Source organism: Engraulis encrasicolus, chromosome 13, assembly GCF_034702125.1.
Source record: "Engraulis encrasicolus isolate BLACKSEA-1 chromosome 13, IST_EnEncr_1.0, whole genome shotgun sequence".
Classification (NCBI taxonomy): Eukaryota; Metazoa; Chordata; class Actinopteri; order Clupeiformes; family Engraulidae; genus Engraulis; species Engraulis encrasicolus.
In genome coordinates this window covers 3,526,125-3,546,859 of record NC_085869.1, presented here as the reverse complement: position 1 = coordinate 3,546,859, position 20,735 = coordinate 3,526,125, and the positions used below count along the sequence as shown (strand labels likewise).

Genomic DNA, 20,735 nt, shown 5'->3' with positions numbered 1-20,735 from the left:
ACATAGGATTTCATTCAAATGTCACACCCATGTATTTTAGCCAGGTGCAAACTCAGAACGTAAAAGTTTAATTGAAAGAAAGGTTGAGGTGCACACTGATGACTTTCCTTTCGATCCCAATTCATTTCGAGACATTTCGGGCCAACACAGCCCCTTCTCAGACACTCTCTACAGGATTTTAATGTAGAGTGTACTCACTTTTGTTACATGTTGAAAAACGTTAATGGCTGTATTTTGAGTTTTTGTGAGTGAACAAGAAATATAAGCGGTTATGCTGTATGTTGTTAACAGTTCACTAATCACTGTGTCGAAGTGAAATACTTGTTGTCCTATGAAAAGGCATATTACAAATCTGCAAAAATGTGAGGGGTGTACTCACTTCTGTGTCATACTGTATTTTGGAGTAGCCAGGCCATGCTCCCCTAGTGGCACAACACCTTTGGCGTTGCAAGTCTCGAAGAGATTTTAAAGTCGATGATAATCAGGCTAATTTGGGAGTAGCCAGGACATGCCCTCCTAGTGACGCAACACCTTTGGCGTTGATGATAATCAGGCTAATTTTGGAGTAGCCTGATCATGGGTTACGATGCCCTTTAGTCCTGCTCCTCTGGGAAACCTACTGATGTCCTTTTCTCACGTGTGTCCTTGTCTTTTGGAGTTGGTTTGTCGTATACCTCCAGAATGTCATCAAGGCCTTTACGAACTTTCAAGGGGTTGGTTATCTTAGTAGTTCTAGAACCAGAACTTTGTGAAGAAGAACTGCCAGACCTTGAAGACTCATACCCAGAAGATTGTGAAGACACTGTAGATCTGGATGATATTGAGCTGAAGACAGATCTGTAGGAGCCGGACGCCGTGCTGGACAGAGACCAGCGGTCATCATCTTGGCTGGGTGCGCCACTCACTACACATCAATACAGACACACAGGCACACACACAAACACATGCACACGCACGCATACACACACACACACACACACACACACACACACACACACACACACACACACACACACACACACACACACACACACACACAAACGCACACACAGTTTAGTACTTTTATTTGGATCACAGCACATTAAAAGTTATACAGACCCAAATACTGATGGAAATCAAAGAGTTGTATAGGGATGATCATGCAGTTAGCTAGACACAGACCAGCGGTTATCATTTTGGCTGGATGCTCCACTCACTACACATCAACACATGATGAAACACCGGAAGACAAGCCAACAACACAATGCACTATATACATGACGTACAGTACTGCTTAGAGAAATAAAGTCCTTGCTTTGTGCTTTCCTGACTGGTCGCATACACACTCTTCCGAACACACACACACGCGCGCGCACACACACATACGCGCACCCACGCACATGCACACGCACACACGCGCACACACACACACACACACACACACACACATGAAGTCAAAGACAAAGCACAAAGCTCAATTCAGCACAAAATGTACAGCACATGACTTACTGCTTGGTGGAACCAGGTCATAGCTGCGTGCTTTTCGTAGAGGCTGTTGTTGCTCTTGTCCTGTAACAATATATTTTAGAGATAATGAGTTATTATACAGTTTATGGAGTGTCACAGTGCAGTGTGATATGGTGCATATGAGATGTCAAATGTGTGTGTGTATATTTATTTCATTCTTGGGACTACAGAAAAACTGTCAATGTGACAAATCCTTTATCCCTTTAAGAATGATCTGAGATGTGCACATTGTTTCATATGACAATATTTGGGAAGAAGGCATAAAAAGTCTAAGAATGTAAGATCCAGTGTTACCAGGAAACGCACCCCAAAATAAGCCTACACATTTGAAACTCTCTTATTCCCCTCCCTGACTCTCCTCCTCTGTTCTCTCTTTTCTTAACATCACTATTCTACACCGCTCCTCTCTGATGCTGTCTTCTAAAATGCATTACGTATTACTCTCTATTTCTCTGCTTACTACTCTGCATCTGCTCTCCGATGCTCCCCCCTCTAAAACACATTGCTTTGCTCTAACCTGGTTCTCACGCAAATCATCTGGAACATTGTCAATCGCTTAGCTCTGAAAAGGCGCAGGTGAGTTCAAAACAGCTCGCACCTGATTGGAGAATTCACGTGGCTTTTTTAAAAATCACGTACTAAGGGCATTCGATTAGTCATCGACGCATGCATGCGCATGAAGACAGCAATGCACTCTGGATGAAAATGCTGCATGACACTTAGATTTCCTGTCAAACTTCAAAATTGCAGTCATGTTGCGTCGACGAGGTGAGATGTCACATTAGCCCCGCCGACAGGGGGGGACAAAAGGGCTTTTTGTCCCGGGCCCTGGACTAGGGGGGCCCATAACTGGGCCCCCATGACGTTGGGATTAATTATTATATGGTCACTTCAAAAATGTGTTGATTTAGGGAAGGAAAGTTGCTTTATTTGCATTCAAACAATGACGTGTAGATATTTGCCTTCGATGCCCTTGAAAAAAACGGCCAATAACCCCCTATCACCCCTATTCCAAAATGGTTTGGCCTTCTTAGAAAAAAAGACGACATCATTCGATAAGTGGTCAGTGCGCGAGCCAATTACCGTATTAGCCCGAATATAAGACGATTCTGATTATAAGACGATCCCCCATTTTCAGGCTCATGTTTTGGGGAAAAAAGTTTTTTGATTTGTTGGAAAATCTGAGGCTTTTTACAAAGAACAAATTTCACAATATAATTTTCATGGAATTTCCATGATATAAGACCACAGATGGCTACTCATATCCTTTTCCTTTCTTTACTCACTTCACCTGTCAAGCGCCAATAGGCACCGTAACAGGCTACAGCCGTCTGGGCCCGCCTGTTTAAAGTGCGACGCAACATAGCCTACATTCAGAGTCTGCGCCAGCCAGGCAGGCAACCAGTCCAGTAGAGATAGGCAATTTATTGTGCAATGCACAGATTTTGCGAAATGCTTCGTTGACAGCAATACCTAACCAGCAGCCGTCTCGCCAAATCGCCGTTCATTTTATGCTTTCAAAGTTTTCCGTTGGACTGTAGAAACCGAACGTGACCAAAGGCAGAGACGCATTGCACTTGAAACCCATGCGCTGCCTATCAGGACCACGTTGACATTAAAAGTCCGAATGATATTCATTTCGTACCAAGGGTAAAACTCCTAGTGATTTTATATGAACAAGACAATATCTTGCCCTAACCATTATTCTGTGTTGTTGCATCGTTGCGAGGCATATCATCGCTTTGTCGCGCACACACAGATGACCATTGATTGGCTTATGACAGCATCCAAAACTTAGCCTACAGGTTGTTCGTCAAATCACCCTTCATTTCTTTAGTTCTAGTGGCGTTATCGGCTGACCAGAGAGAACGACCAAAGCTTTCCTGATGAGACTGTAAAACCAAACACAAAAAAGCAGAGCAACAAGCCGCGATTGACTTGTGTTTTTCCCCTTGCACTGTCGTCCGCATCGCGTTGACATTGACAGTTGATAGACGTGCGGTGCAACTGTCATAACGAAACAAGCATCTGCAAATTTGATATGGACAAAACAATCTCTTAACCCATCCATTATTGAGTTTTGTGGCATTGTTGTGAAGCATAGGCTAATGGCCGAATTCAGGTTAAGTTTAAAAAAAAAATAAAAAAAATTGTTTTACTTTTTTCTCTAGCGCGCGGAAATAAGACGACCCCACTTTTTAGAGTAGGCCTACTATTTTTAGAACAAAAACCACGTCTTATATTCGGGCCAATACGGTAGTCAACAACATGCACAAGTCAGGAGCGCTGAAAAGGAAAGAAAGGCGAAAAAGAGATGAAGAAGCAAAAGCCTGAGGGGTTCTCTACATATATATTTCAGAAAAGACTCGGGTGATGCAGCAGGTACCAGTAAAAGCAGCTGTGCAGCAGATCCAGGTAAGACACGGGGCAACTTTTTCCAGTCCCGTCGTCAAGTAGCCTAACTGACACAGGAGGCCGTGAGCAAGACACACGGAGATCAATCAGACAGAGAGGGGGCACTGAATAATTTGATTACAACGGCTTAATTATACTGTGTTGCTTACGCCTATATCTAATAGAATCTATGAATATGCGCATTAGCCTACTCCGCAAAAGTTTCCAAATCAAATGTTTTAGGCAGGGACGCGCACATGAACACAATAGGAAACGGACATTGTATTATTTCCTTACCAGAACAGCAGCTTAATAACATTGTGCTTCAAATCTGACTGTCAGTTAAGAATAAAATGCATATGAGCCCACACAATCATACCAGAGATTCTAAGAGTAGCCTATTATAATCTCTGGTTGTGTGGGACGTTTGCCAGGGCGCACGTTTGCCAGGAGAAGGACAACCAACTTTTTAAACAGCGCTATGCAACGCTATTGCTAAATCTCCGCTTAGCACAGATGCTAACAAATTATCAACCTGTTAACTTTGTGAGGAGAAATACAGTGTAGATTCGTTGTGCATAGTTTTCTGTAAATTGACATATTCCTGTGTTAGGCTACTCCTGCTGTGGGAGGCTTTGATGAGGGAGGGAGCACAGCAGCACACTCTGTGTGTTCCTGTTCACTTGCTCTCTGTCACGTCACTTGAGGTCAGTTTAGCAAACGGTGACTCCTTCTCAGTCATAGTTTTGATGTGCAAGCCTTCAAATTGCCAAATTACACTCAGGCTACACTTCTGTTATTAATAGTAATGAGAATCCTATCTATGTTGTTTCTTTAATAAAATGTAGGCTGGACTGCATGGATAGAACAATGTTATGTTTGGCGGGGGGGGGGGGGGGGGGGGCCCAATCAGAGATTTTTGTCCCGGGCCCTGCCAAAGCTGTCAGCGGCCCTGTGTCACATGATGTCAAACTATTGCAGGATGAATGTGACTGCAGTCAGATCTTGCAACCCCTGCAGTTGCTTATCCCCGTCGATGCTCGTCTGCAGACCGCCTCTGAGGTCAAGCTCCCATGACCTGGTTGGTCAACAACTCACTCACGTGTGTATATGAGTCTTGGCTTCCACCCCTACACAAGTTTGCGCAGGTCCCCACTTCAGCTCCACCTCTCCACCTGTCCCCACACACCTCACATGTGATGTGTTTGTAGATTGTGGGTATTTTCTCTATTACTGTCAGACAAGCACTTTGGGTTCGGTGAGTTTCTGCAGGATTCTTTATTCATAACTGCTCCATAAGAACAGGGCAACATCCCAGTGATAGAACATCATTCTCGCTGATCTTCCAAGGTAGAATGCACATTTGGCTGTGTCCTCTCAGCACCTTTATACTGTGTGAGCTCACACAGCCCCATGGCCTGTCAGGCCCTTTACAGATGCAAATTAGCTTGGCCCACCTCAGCTGAGCTGACAGACCCTCACTCAGCACAGAGTATAATGCTTACACACTGGAACGATATATATATATAGTCATATACACATATCTCAATATTCCTGCATAGACATGTACATATAATAATCTGCATATGAATCATATAAGATTAAAAATCTGACCACATATTCCCCCATTTTGAGTCTCAAAAAGACTCACAAGGGTTACAATTTTTTATCTTATATGCCTTCAATCTTCAATCTTCAAATTTCAATTCTTAAATCTTCAAATTTCAATTCTTAAATCATTGGCGAAAACCTTGCATCTTGCAAAAACCCCATTCTGCCAATTTAAGGGAAAAACAAGACGTGAAGGGAAAATTCCAACGATGGCTTCATTTCAATATGACAGCCCTGCATGTTCAGTTAAGAATTGATTTAACATGACTTTGTAACCATTCTGCATTAAATTTTAACTGGGTACTGTAGGCCATCTGCAACCCTTAACCGTGTTACAGTGTTACACATTACATTATGGTTTATGTATCTATGATTAACCCATGATTCTGTTGACCATTCTACACTGTCTTGAGTTACACTAAATATTTGACTAGTTATATGTCTCTTCGCTATTTGCTTATCAATTTACTGTCTTCAGACTACCAGGAATATCCAATCATATCATTTCACAAGTACATTGCACACACTTTGTCATCCTATCAATGCCACTCAGCTATTGCCGTGATTTGACCTCTAATGAATTATTCTGTTGTTATATGATTCATGTTTACATTGCTAAATAATCAATTTGTGTAAGTGGCAAGAATCTGACATTCTGTACATTTACTCTGATTGATATGGCACCTCGTCTTGTTGTCAGAACTTAATCAACTTTCTCATCATAACATTCCTAGCTGATTCATCCTGCTCTTTCAACAGTTCAAACACAGTTACACAATTTAATTCACTGTCATGCCCATGTGATTTCTTGCTTCTGTCACTGCTTCCTCCTCCATGGCTCAGTCGCAAAGAGTCTATTGTTCTCTGTGATGTATGCAATTTGGCTTGCTGTTGTTTGTTGCGTCTTTTGTTATCAAGATGTTAATGACTTTTAATCCTGTCTTAGCTCCTTTCGAGGTTGAACATTTGTGTTCCAAAGTGTTGTGTTTCGGTTGCTTTCATGTGTTAGGGATTTCTGAAGTCCTTTGAAATGTATGCATTGTCTGATGTTGTGTTCCTTCGTTTCCACTTCGAAGACAGCTCCCCCATTTCGACAGTAGATGTGCCCAGTCTATTTGATGCTTTGTTAATTCACTTTGCATCCATCCTAGTTTGCCTCAGGTGTGAAGCCTTCCTTTGTTGACTTGAACCCCCGATTCAGCCCACGGGTGTTGTTCTGTTGTGGTCTTCTTGATTAGCTTTCAGTTGTAAATGACTTGCTGTCCGCTTGGTGGGTTTTCCAGCCCCTGGTCTGGTCTGTCCTGGGTACTGGCCTCCTGGTCTGGTCTGACCCCCATCGTCTCCTCTAACTCTCCTCTCAGCTGCCTGCCGTCCTCTTTGTTCGCTGACGACTGTCTCTTCTAAGCCCCATCGTCTCCTCCGTTGCAAGCCACTGGCCATCATCTCCGCCCTGGTCGATCTGTAAAGACACAAACAGCGAGCGCAGTATCAATTCTTTGGATAGACTATCTCAATTTCACACTCTCATTCATTAGCAAAACTCAGACATACACAATCTAACTGTATAATCAAATTAATTACACAATTCAATCTCTAAACAATTTTAATTCCTGTCTAGTCTACTAACACTTTTATCATCAATCTAAACAATTTGTTCTCTACTCTCCAGTCAAATTCTATAGCATTTTTCTTAAATCCTCTCCTTTAACTTACCTCCTGAATTATGAAAACCTCTTTCAACTATAAATTTCAAATTTCTTAAAATTTCTTCTAATATTAATCTAAATCCTGTCAATTTTCCACTTTCCTTTGCCAATTTTCTAATCTTCTATTTTTTCTTTCCATGTTTAATCAACCCATGCACCCCCCTTTTTTCACTTTTGTAGCCTAAGCTACAATTGTGAAAACTTCATTTGTAACTCCCAATTCTCCAGCCTTCTCACTGGACTATGGTTCATTTGATTCTCTTCAGCGCTTGGAAACAGACCCTTTGTTAGTTCAGTGGGGAAACATCAGTATGTTAATTTAGATGTTAGTTGGGGTTAGTTGTGTTAGATATGTTTCATAGCTTCATGCAAAGAGATGACATGCAGTAGGGCGTTTCCAACTACTCTTCTAATGTTTTCAAAACCCATTTACTCTGTTCGTCGGTTTCGTCCAGTTAGTCATTGCTTGCTTGAATTGATTCCATTGAAATGATTCCAACCCCTTTTTCCTTTGCAAACACACCCCTGTATTTCCAAAAATGTTTTTCCCTCGTTCACTACCATATCTCCCCAATCAAAATTGCTTCCTTTTTTTTTTTTTTTTAAGTTGCCATAGTTTCTTGCACCGTTCAGATTTTTTTTTTTTTCACCCGTTATATCAGATCAACTATTCCCTTTGTTTATTCAGATATTAACCATTTACATGCCACTGCAGGACTTTTCTGCCCCCTCTGTTTGCTTGCATAATTTATTAGTTCAAACTGGTTTCACCTCCTGCTGGAGCCCCCTTCACACCTTCTGTGACTTCGTCCAGCTAATCAGGGTTTTCAATCAACATTGTGGCCATTCAATATTCAAATGCAAACCCCTCTTCCCTGGGTGAAGCCTCATGCTATTAGTTAAAATGTCAACTCCTCTTCACCAGTCTCTCCTCCACTCTTCCAGATAAATATCCGGTAATTCCAAATACTCCATTGAGCAATTCAAATTGTACTTCATACATTCAATCTCACTCACTTTCATATTTGCATTCCATTTTCTAAACCAAATTTCTCTCAGCCACCTATTCCACACATTCTCTCCATACAATTTCTATGCTACCGATTGATATACAAATGCCATTACACTCTTCTGTAGTTCCTGATATCTTTAAACTTGGCATATCTAATACAACCATACACAGACAGATCCATCTCTCTCTGCTGACACACCACAGTCATTATCACTCTTTCACTCATTGCATTTTACCCACTCTCATACATACAAGCTTCTTATCTCAGACCATTATCTAACATGTTAACCTATTAGACAATAAGTACTTTGAATTTTGAGCATTGTATCCTGAATTTGTGCTACCTAATGCACCTCTATGCTATCCATGAAATTTTATAATATTTTGCTTTATCACTCCAACATTTTCTCATTTTAAATCCCCCAATTGCTGCTACGCCCACACCAATGTGTCACTAGCCCATTTGATCTTTTCTTCTTGCCAAGAAATGCTGACTCTCTTAATTACCTTTTGTCTACCCTGGTGCATTGACCATAGCCTTGAAGTTAGCTCATTCTCTCTCCTCTCGGCAGACAAACACTTCCACCCTTTGTTCATCGCAGACCATTATCATAATCCAATTTAAGCTAAGACCTTCCTGTCTTCTTCATTCACTCCATGCTAAATTGTTTGTTAACTTTGAGCTCTTCCAGTCCCTCCTTCCTTTCAAATGTTTATCAGCCAACTTTAAAAGTCTTAAGAACCACTTCAGACCAGTGATAACCAATTGCCCACAGGCCCCAGCCAGTCTGGGAGTTCACCCCCACACCGTCTTTGAAATCACACTGGGTCTCCACACTCTAGGCAATTAACCACTCCTAGCCCCCTGGTCATCAATGTATTGCAAATATATGTTAAGCATTCTCAACTCCCAGTTGCCAGCACATTAACATCCATTGCTTTCTTAATTCATCAAGATCAGACATGTTAATGTTTTCCTTCCAGACCATCGGCACCTCTCCTTGACACATTCATTTACATCTTAAACGACACTCACAGACCTCTATGTTGGGGCAGAGCAGCTCTCTGTCACCCAAACCAAGCACTAACTCTCTGTTCAGTGAATCTCTCAAACCCTTATTTTCTTGCCCATATGTTTCTCCTTTTTTATTTTATTTTATTTTATTTTCTCTTTTTCCTCCAAAAAAAATATTCCATTCCATTCCGCTCTTCTCAAATGAAAATTTAAAAGCTAGTTCCGGCTTCCAACTTCCAAACAGTCACTTCAGCTTCCATCTCTCTCCCCATTGCCATGGTAATTAACCCCTAGTGGCCAAACAGAGTAACACACATCCACAGAAATGTACCTTTTCTCCTCGTATGATGTTAAAATACCTTATCAGTTCACATGCATGCATTTTCACCCCAATTCAAATTTCTGCATAGCCATTCTAACTTCCCCACTTCCTGCTAGCCTATATGATTTCACATTCAACCCACATTCAAAGCTTATTGAACAGATGTCATACAGCCGCAACCACCAACCATGCTACTCGTCATGTCACCACTCTGTTAGCTTCCACTCTTTAGTTACCTTGTTCTCCACTTCATTCCGTCTCCCATTATTATTCCAAGTTTCAAAGTAGGCTATCTTCCTATCTTGCCATGTATATTATACACTGAAATAATTCCAGCCAACACAGTCTATATGGCCTCTCAGCCCTTTGCTTTTTATCCCTACCTGACCTCTTCCTTCTACACTCGATATCTCCATCCAAAAGAATAATTCTTTCCATCTATTTTCACACTTTCAAAACCTTTTAATTCTCTGTATTTTCTTCTCCTCTTTCAATCCAATCCTTACCTACAAGCCAATCAATGTTTTCTCTTTTTTTTTTCTTTCTCCTTTCTTTCTCTTTCTCTGATATCACACCATATCCAGAGCCACACAAAATCACACACACATCAGACATTCTTTTTGTGGATCCACACACACACACTAACACTTCACACACATTGGCATACTCTCTCTCTCTCCTCTTTCTCTATGCCCAAATTCACATACAGCAAAAAATATTAACTTCCACTATTAAAATTACACCAGAGGTTGATCCATAATTAAAATTATTTTTCATCTTCCGACGGGGAAAAAGCTAAACATCTTCACCTAGTATTTAAATTTGTCCATACAATTATTCCTCTGCTCCTTGAGTAATACCACACACACATAGTAGGCCTACACTTTCACACTGAGATCTCTCTTCCATGGATTCGTGCCTGTCCTATATCAATAATTATATTACATAAGATCATCCGAAACCATTACTATTAGCGCTTCATTTGGCCGATTCTCACAAAAATACGACTGCCCATCATACGTCTTTGGGTTCGACCACCTATCGCATGAAATGCCCTTCAGAATTTAAACACTGCTTTTAAGGCCACATATTTCAGTGTGCAGTGTGCTACCCTAGTTTACGCAACTCTCCCTCCCCCAAAGAACAATATTTTGAGCATCTAAATTTGCTGATCGTCCAATCATATCCAAAAATGTGCCTGTCCAGCCTAAGACCTTGAAATCGACCACCTACCACATACGCCGTTCATATTGTACACCGCTTCTAATAGGCCACATAAAAGTGTGCAGTGTCCGCCGTTTGTATAACTCAAACACTCCCTCATTCTCGGTAATATGCAGGATCATCCATTTTTGGTTTCTTTATGTTCCCCCAACCTCATCATTTCAAACAACTGTACATTTCAGCTTAACCTCCCACTTCCTTAGCTAACATAATACAATTATTTGAAATAATTAACGTTATTGGAATCTACTCACCGGGCCCAGAGTGCAATCCAACTTTTGCCGTCGGCAGGTCTTTGATGAACTTCTTCCAGTAGGTTTCTTCCACTTCTTACTTGGCCAAGTTTTTTGAGATGTTGTCCTTCCTGGAATAGTCCATCTTTCCCCTGTCTGCAGCTTCATCATCATCGCACTTCTGACACCATTAAATGTGGGTTTTTTCTCTATTACTGTCAGACAAGCACTTTGGGTTCGGTGAGTTTCTGCAGGATTCTTTATTCATAACTGCTCCATAAGAACAGGGCAACATCCCAGTGATAGAACATCATTCTCGCTGATCTTCCAAGGTAGAATGCACATTCGGCTGTGTCCTCTCAGAGCATTTATACTGTGTGAGCTCACACAGCCCCATGGCCTGTCAGGCCCTTTACAGATGTTAATTAGCTTGACCCACCTCAACTGAGCTGACACTCAATACAGAATACAATGCTTACATACTGGAACGATATATACATATAGTCATATACACATATCTCAATATTCCTGCATATACATGTACATATAATAATCTGCATATGAATCATATAAGATTAAAAATCTGACCACAAGATCAAACTGGTGCGAGCCCATCATGTCTTTCATATTTGTGGCCGACTTTAAATGTGCTGCTTTTATTACCACCCACATTGTGACAACAAGTACTCGCTCACGTGCTTTGTCTACATCGATTGACAAAATCAAACTCGTCTGAGCCGATATAGCAAAATATACTTCAACCACTGACTTGTATGTACCCTGCCCCGGGATTCTGATTGGACAGGATGTCAAATATCTGATTTCATTCGGACTCGTCTAAGATTTCCAGACCCTCGAGCGAGCTCACAAAGGTTAACGAAGATGCACGAAGGGTCTGCATGATAGCCAAGCTAGCCCCCTTCACTATGAAACAGCAGCCCTTACAATGATTCCATTTCACAATTTAAACATTAATTAGAGACTAAGCTAAAAATAAAAAAACAATCTTACATTGAAAGATGAATAACTTACGGTTCTCATAGCACTGTCCTTTGTTGACTGCCACCATCTCTTCTATCTTCTCCATCAGCTGTGTGACCTGCATGTGGTCATCTCTCCTCTCATTGTTGAGGACATGATATCTGTTCCCACATTTCTCTACCAGCCACTGCAGACCCTCTCCTTCACTCTCAATGTACTGTTCAATGGGTGTGTGTCCCAGCCAGTCTCCCCAGGTGAACAGCACTATAGTCTGACTCCACACTCTCTCACCCAGAAGCTCGGAGTGTTCTTGCATTGATCTTCTCACTTCTTCAGTAAATGATCTAACCATGCCTAAGACCAGCAGTAGAGCGTGGGGTCCAGGAAGACACAGCGATGCACTGAGCTCAATCTCCTCTTTGGTCATGTTGGGGGTTTGGTCCACAGTAGAATTCCTCCACCATCCAGGAGCCTCCACCACAGTGACGTGTCTGCCTGCTACTTCTCCCTGTCTCTTCACACACTTAGCTGTTCTCCTTGCAGTGTCAAACTCCTCTCTGCCCAGGATGGTGTTTCCTGATGAACTCTTCCCAGGATCTCGGTATCCCAGCAGCACAATCCTCAACTCTGACAGATGAAGAGACTCACCTGAAAGGAAGACACAACTGAGGCTGTAGGTCTATACATTTCATTATCAATAGAAATTACATCCATTTCATCAAATCATGTGATACGCTAAATCCATTTTCTTAATTTAAGAAATTATTAGACTGGAAACATGTTGTCAGTATGTTTCAACATCAGTAATATTTATGTCAGAAATTCACAACTATTAATGCTAATGGAGAGGGAATTGGTTTTGCAATCAGAGAGTTATACACGTTCGTTTTTTTAGGGATGTGTTATGTTCATAACTGAGGGAGAATGCAACTACACAAAAATGGAAACAAAACTATATATTTGGTAACTATATATTTTGTTTAAAAAAAAAAAAAATTAAAACATGGACAAACTCACCCATCTGTGATCTGAGTGATTCTCTCTCTTTCCCCTCTTCCTCTCTCCTCCTCTTGTCCTCCGATTCTTCTATTCTCCTTCTCTCCATCTCAAAACACTGTCCTCTGTTTGCTGCCACCATCTCTTCTATCTTCTCCATCAGCTGTGTGACCTGCATGTGGTCATCGCTCTTCTCATTGTTGAGGACATGATATCTGTTCCCGCATTTCGCTATCAGCCACTGCAGACTCTCTCCTTCACTGTCAATGTGCTGCTCAATGGGTGTGTCTCCCAGCAAGTCTCCACGGGTGAACAGCAGTATAGTGTGATTCCACACTCTCTCACTCAAAATCTCCAGGTGTTCTTGCACTGATCTTCTGTGTTTCCCAGTGAAAGATCTATCCACACCTATGACCAGCAGTAGAGCATGGGGTCCAGGAGGACACAGAGACACACTGAGCTCAATCTCCTCTTTGGTCATGTTGGGTGTGTATTCTCTAGATACAGTATTCCATCCTGGAGCCTCTACCACGGTGACATGTCTCCCTGCTACCACTCCCTGTCTCTTCACACACTGAGCTGTTTTCCCTACTGTTCCAAATTCCTCTCGACCCAGGATGATGTTTGCTGATGAACTCTTCCCTCCATATTTGATTCCCAGTAGCACAATCCTCAACTCTGACAAATGAAGAAAATCACCTGACAGAAGGAAACACAAGTGATGCTGCACGTCTATACATTTTTTTATCAATAGAAATTACAACCATTTCATAAAATCATTTCTTGTGCTAAATGCATGCTATTAAGCTAGTAATTTAAGACATAAGACTGGAAACATGTTGTCAGTATGTTTCAACATCAGTAATATTTATGTCTTTAATTCATGGCTAATAATGCTTCCATTGGTGTTGTTTTAATGAGACAGTAGTGGCCTAATGGAAAAGGGATTCGGTTTTAGAATCAGAAAGTTGTATGTGTTTTTGTAATCGATGTTTTATGTTAATGACTGAGGGAGAATGCAACTCTTAGATCCACAACAATGGAGACAACACTATTTATGTTTTTTATATAAATGTTTTAAAAAAGAAACAATATACCCCAACTCACCCATTTGAGATCGGAGTGATTCCCTCTCTCTCTTCACATTCATCATCCTCTCTTTCGCTCTCTCTTCATCGCTCCTCCTCTTCTTCTCCAACTCTTCTATTCTCCATCTCTCCACCTCATAACACTGTCCTCTGTTTGCTGCCACCATCTCTTCTATCTTCTCCATCAGCTGTGTGACCTGCATGTGGTCATCTCTCCTCTCATTGTTGAGGACATGATATCTGTTCCCACATTGCTCTACCAGCCACTGTAGACTCTCTCCTTCACTCTCAATGTGCTGCTCAATGGATCTGTCTCCAAGCCAGTCTCCATGTGTGAACAGTACCATAGTATCCCTCCACACTCTCTCACCCAGAAGCTCCAGGTGTTGCTGCACCGATCTTCTTAGTTTGTCAGTGAATGATCTATCCACACGTATGACCAGCAGTAGAGCTTGAGGTCCAGGAGGACACAGAGACACACTGAGCTCAATCTCCTCTTTGGTCATGGTGGGTGTGTCATCTGTATATACAAGTATATTCTTCCATCCTGGAGCCTCCACCACAGTGACGTGTCTGCCTGCTACTTCTCCCTGTCTCTTCACGCACTGAACAGTTCTGACAGTATCACACTCTTCTCTGCCCAGGATGGTGTTTCCTGATGAACTCTTCCCTTCGTTTCTGATTCCTAGCAGCACAATCCTCAACTCTGACTGATGAAGAGAATCACCTGAGAGGAAGAAACACAAGTGATGCTGCACGTCTATACATTTTTTTATCAATAGAAATTACAACCATTTCATAAAATCATTTCTTGTGCTAAATGCATGCTATTAAGCTATTAATTTAAGAAATTATTAGACTGGAAACATGTTGTCAATATGTTTCAACATGAGTAATATTCAAGTCTTATATTCACGGCTATTAATGCTGCCATTGGTGTTATTTTAATAACTAGGACAGAAGTGGCCTAATGGATAGGGATTTGGTTTGGAACCAGAAAGTTGTACATGTTCAGTTTTTTGTAAGTGATGTTTTATGTTAATAACTGAGGGAGAATGCAACTCTTAGATCCACAAAAATGGAGACAAAACTATATATTTTGTTTAAAAAATGAAACAATATACCCCTACTCACCCATCTGAGATCGGAGTGATTCTCTCATTCTCTTCACCTTCATCATCCTCTCTTTTCCTCTCACTTCAGCTCTCCTACTCTTCTCCTCCAACTCTTCTATTCTCCATCTCTCCACCTCATAACATTGTCCTCTGTTTGCTGCCACCATCTCTTCTATCTTCTCCATCAGCTGTGTGACCTGCATGTGGTCATCTCTCCTCTCATTGTTGAGGACATGATATCTGTTCCCACATTTCTCTACCAGCCACTGTAGACTCTCTCCTTCACTCTCAATGTGCTGCTCAATGGGTGTGTCTCCCAGCCAGTCTCCACAGGTGAACAGCACTATAGTGTGACTCCACACTCTCTCACCCAGAAGCTCCAGGTGTTCCTGTACTGATTGTCTGTGCATTTCTGTGAATAATATTTTCAGACTTGTGACCAGCAGTATAGCGTAGGGTCCAGGAGGACACAGAGAGACACTGAGCTCAATCTCCTCTTTGGTCATGGTGGGTGTGTATTCTGTAGTTACAATATTCCATCCTGGTGCCTCCACCACAGTGACGTGTCTTCCTGCTACTTCTCTCTGTCTCATCACACACTGAGCTGTTCTCCCTACAGTATCAAACTCCTCTCTGCCCAGGATGGTGTTTCCAGATGAACTCTTCCCAGCATCTATGTACCCCAATAGGACAATCCTCAAGTGTTCTTCATCAGGGGTGACATGACCTACATAAATTGATATTAGTTTCAGAATCTTAGTTAGCGGTAACACTTTATTTTAGGGATACATCTATTAGCACTAATACATACAATATTAATGCCTGTGTAAGTAACTTGTAAGGCATGTACTAAGCAAAATAAGACAGTTGTTAAGCATGTATTCACAAATGTCTTGTTCAGGCCCAATTAGTTGATTTATTACTAATATAACCTTAGTAAGGACCAGTAAGCCTATATTTCTACTTATTAGTAAGTAGTAAGTGGCAGAATACAATGTGTATAAGCGCCTGGTACACTGTGTGAACAAGGAATGTGGAATAAGGGTCCCTATTCTAAAGTGATGCATTGCTCAGCCCAGATGACTTAGGGCCCCCGCACTACCTAGGGCCCCGACTCTACCCCTAACCCCCGCGGGAAGCAAAGCGTAAGAACATTTCTGACTATACATTAGTCTCTTTGAATATGAAGATCTCATTTATTCTACTCAATATGTTAGAGAGTAACAGGAAGCGCTATATAAAAAGGATTGGACGTAAACTTCTCAATGACGGTGGGTGGTGAGATGTCATTTTTTCATACACCAATTCGTTTTAATTGTAAAAACCCTACAATAAATGCAGAATATAACGATGAGTAATAGTTTGGAAGCGAAACTAAGCTATTCCTTTGTGATAAATAAGTTAATGTTTGAGAAACTTAGCTCTAAGAAGTGCAGTGCATGATGGGTACGTCCTTAGTCAGAAATGCAATGCATGGCCAGTGCAGCAATGATACATTTCTGTTGTTACATAGGCCTACATGGCAAATTGTTTGGATAACAACTAAATTGCATGAGTGAGGGGAGGAGTTAAGGACGTAGGATCAGAGCTGGGTAGGTTGTCTGTTGGCCTAGATTTTTTATTTTATTTGTAGTTTATTTGGCAGGGACAATGCAGTGCACATTGTTACAAACATGACATGGCAAAGCCATGACACAACTTGCAGATGTGAATACATGGAAGGTTTATAGCTAGATAGCTAATTTGCAACCTCAGTCCCTGATCAGGCTACCTACTCTAATAATACATATAAATCATCTAAAAGTACAATTGTACAATACAGTATACAAGACAATAATAAGCCAACTTGAAACATGCTCCCTATAATATAAAAGCCTTGTGCATTAAGAAAAAAAAAACAAGATGATGATGGTGACCTATATATGCTGTGTGTGCATGTGTGTGTGTTAACTATTGTGTGTTATGATTACATTTTTGGTTTTCCTTCAGCCAGTGTTTCAGTTGTCTGTTAAATGTTTTAAACTCTGTTTGGATTTTTATTACAGTTGGTAAACTGTTCCACATTTGAGTTCCAATAACTGAGAAACTAGACTGACCAAAAGAAGTTTTGCGCACCTCTGCAATGCAGTTACCATTCACTGCTCCTCTGGTGGCCGCTCTTCTTGAGCTTATTTTTGTTACAAATGGACACAGTACAACAGGAGCAATATTGTTTGCACATTTAAAAATGAGTTTAAGAAAAGAGAACTTCATAAAATTCTCAAAGCTTAAGAGGTTATATTTCTTTACTATGAGGCAGTGGTGCCACGTTATTGGTTTCTGGTCCAGTATCTTTAATGCCTGTTTATATAATGATAAAATAGGTTTGATTGATGTCTGGGAGGCTTGGCTCCATACAGTAATACAGTAAGATAGGTGGGACAGTATCATGGCATGAAAGAACAGTAAGGCTGCCTTGACAGGTATGTGATGCCTTATCATTCTAAAACAGTTCAAGTTTGTTCGAAGTGTTGTGGTAAGTTTCTTAATGTGTTTATTAAACTTAAGCTGAGAGTCTAAGATTATTCCTAAAAAAATAAATTCTTCAGCTTCGTCTATTGTGTCCTGGTCAATTTTGATAGAGCAGGAGGCTTTACCTCTTATGGAAAAACACATAGACACTGTCTTTTTGATGTTCAGAGTGAGATGGTTGTCTTTAAGCCAACGGGATACATCTTCCATCTCCTTAGTCAAAATGTCTGCTGCTGCGCTTGGTGTTTTGGCTGATGCATAAATTGCGTACCCATCATGCACTGCACTTCTTGAAGCTAATGTTCTCAAATATTAACTTAATTATCACACAATAATAGTCTAGTTTCGCTTCAAAACTATTATTCTAATGTTCTGCATTTATTTTGGGGGGTTTTACAATTAAAACTCAGTGGTACATGAAAACACTTACATCTCAACAACCCACCGTCATTGACAAGTGTACGTTCAATCCTTGCAATATAAGGTCTCCTGTTACCTTACATATACTGTTATGGACAAGAGAAAACTAGATGACTTAGCTGAGTAAGTATTAAGTAAGGGTTAACGTTCGGCGAGAAGGTCGCTACCGTGGCAGCACGACAGAGAGAATCTTTAGACCCCGACGCGGAGCGGAGGGGTCTTGTTCTCTCTGAAGTGCTGCTATTCCACAAAGCGACCGACTCGCCGAAAGTTAACCCGCTTATTATATGGATATACTTAAATGATTCACACATTGCGGGGGCATTCCTTTAGGCCTATTTAATGTTAAGATTGTTGCTGCGCAAAACAAAACAGTGCCGTTGTGGAACACCGCTAGGCAACAGCTAGGTAGCCAGGACAACAGGTGTTGTCTATCACAGCAGCTGATTAGAGTCTTGTTGAAAAGTCGCTTTAGCAGTGAAAAGTCTTGTTGCCATTGACAGCGGTCTGTTATAGACCAACCCGTCCGTTATCGAAAAATAACAGAAGTGCGAACGTTGGGGAGCCCCGTTGAAATGAATGGAGCATTCGACCGATGACGTCACACCATATAATAATTACCTTTAAAATACCCTTGCACTTTGTAGATCGGGGGGGTGGTTAGGTAGTGCGGGCCTGGGTGGTGTGGGGGCCCTGGGTAACGAGGGGGACTTTGGTGGTGTGGGGGCGCTGAGCCGTCTGGCCTGACCGGTGCATCGCTTTGGAGTGGGGACCCTTGTTCCGCATCTGTTTTCGCGCTGTTCGGGGTTTTTTCGCGCAGTGTGTCGGGAGCTTGTACACGTTGTGTTCTGCCACTTGCTGCTTGCTGGTAGGTGGAAATGTAGGCTTACTGGTCCTTACTAAGGTTATATTAGTAATAAATCCCTAATTGGGCATGAACAAGACATTTGTGAATACATGCTTAACAACTGTCTTATTTTGCTTAGTACATGCCTTACAAGTTACTTACACAGGCATTAATATTGTATGTATTAGTGCTAATAGATGTATCCCTAAAATAAAGTGTTACCACATTATCATAGTTCCATACAGTCTTAACCGTGTAGCAATGATCATGTTTTGCATATTAAGATTGTTGTTTGCAGGGCTTCGAACCGGTTCAAGGAACGAAAACGAAAACCAGGAACTTTTTGTATTTTACAGGGAACAGAAACGAAACCGGAAACGTTATTATTTTTTATGTTCTGGAACGGGAAAACTTATTTAAAAATAATGGTAACCGATTAATACCGTTCCTTAAACTAAAAAAAAAGTAATTCTTTTCCTGCGCACGTTACCATGACGGCTGAGGTTCACATCTTGTGTGACATCAGAAATTCTCTGACTGAATGGAGAGAGAGCTGTAGATTACAAAGTCTTCACTCCACATCTTAATTAAGAGAAACCACTGTCATACAAAAGGACAGAGTTTGCATTGCATTATTGTAAGACATTGCAGGGAAGCGCGTGTAAAGCGCACCGACAATGTTTCGGCGTTATTGGGCATCCATGGCCGTTTCAAATATGCACAAACTCACAATGTCCATCATAGTGCTCCCCGTGACCCAAGTCAGCGTAGAGCGCACATTTTCATAATTGAGGTTTATTCTCTGCTTCTCCGCTTAGGTCGTCCCTGAATGATACAATTCTGGAGGATATTCTTTTCATCCGCTTGAATAAGCAGTTTTGAATGTAGGCTGACTCATTTGCACTTCCGTCTTTCTTGGTTAACGTCAGTTAGGCCTATTGGGAGTAATCAGCTGACAGGAACGAAATTAACCGTTCCGGGAACAATATTTTTTGGTTCTAACCGGTTCGGGAACGTCAATTTATTGGTGGAACTCAAAACCGGAAACGTTATAATTCCGTTTCTGTTCGGAACGGAACGTTTGGAAAAAAATAACGGTTCAAAGCCCTAGTTGTTAGTGAAATTATTGTCACAGAACATCAACCACTTTTGTAGTTTGTGCAGATGTCATTGCCATGGATATGCAGCAGGAGGAACAGTAGTGTAGTGAAGATGCACTCATTGGCATTATTATGGGATGTTCAGCAGTAGACTCACCTGCATGAGGCCTGGACCCAGAGGACGCCATTGGTCATCAGCTAGCCTATGGGAGATTCAGGTGGGTTTGGGGCTCAACAGCTGGATCCACAAAACATTTAATAGTATCAATCAAAATCAATTACAAAATTATTGTACAACATTTATTTTTTCTTAAATGCATGTCATGGTTCAACAAACAATGCTATAAAATTGTAAGTGTTGTAATTGCCATAGTAACATGGTCATGAGTATCAGGTATACAGTGACCCTGGTTAAAATGATCACTGTCTGTAAATGAGAAGGAAAGAAATTAAATATTCGTACATGTGTTCATTCACGTGCCTATTGCATTTGCTTCAGACCAGTGAATTTTAACACAACTTTACATTACTATTTAACATGGCCCTTTAGTTCTCTGAACACTAGTCAGAAATAACCATCACAGCAATCCAGCCAATAACAAGGATTAATCATTACCCATAAGCCACTGCTTTCCAAATAGCCTTGTGGTTTTC

At 41.2% G+C, this 20,735-nt stretch overlaps 1 protein-coding gene across 1 annotated transcript; it reads right to left on the bottom strand.

Moving 5' to 3' along the window:
- Positions 1-593: 593 nt before the first annotated feature.
- Positions 594-20,269, bottom strand: LOC134461461 (GTPase IMAP family member 8-like). Its single transcript, XM_063214392.1, has 7 exons — positions 20,239-20,269; positions 15,223-15,930; positions 14,108-14,815; positions 13,022-13,699; positions 12,056-12,652; positions 1,489-1,548; positions 594-904 (listed from the first exon to the last, which is right to left on the bottom strand). The coding sequence occupies exons 1-7, from the start codon at positions 20,267-20,269 to the stop codon at positions 594-596; spliced, it is 3,093 nt and encodes a 1,030-aa protein (XP_063070462.1).
- Positions 20,270-20,735: the final 466 nt, after the last annotated feature.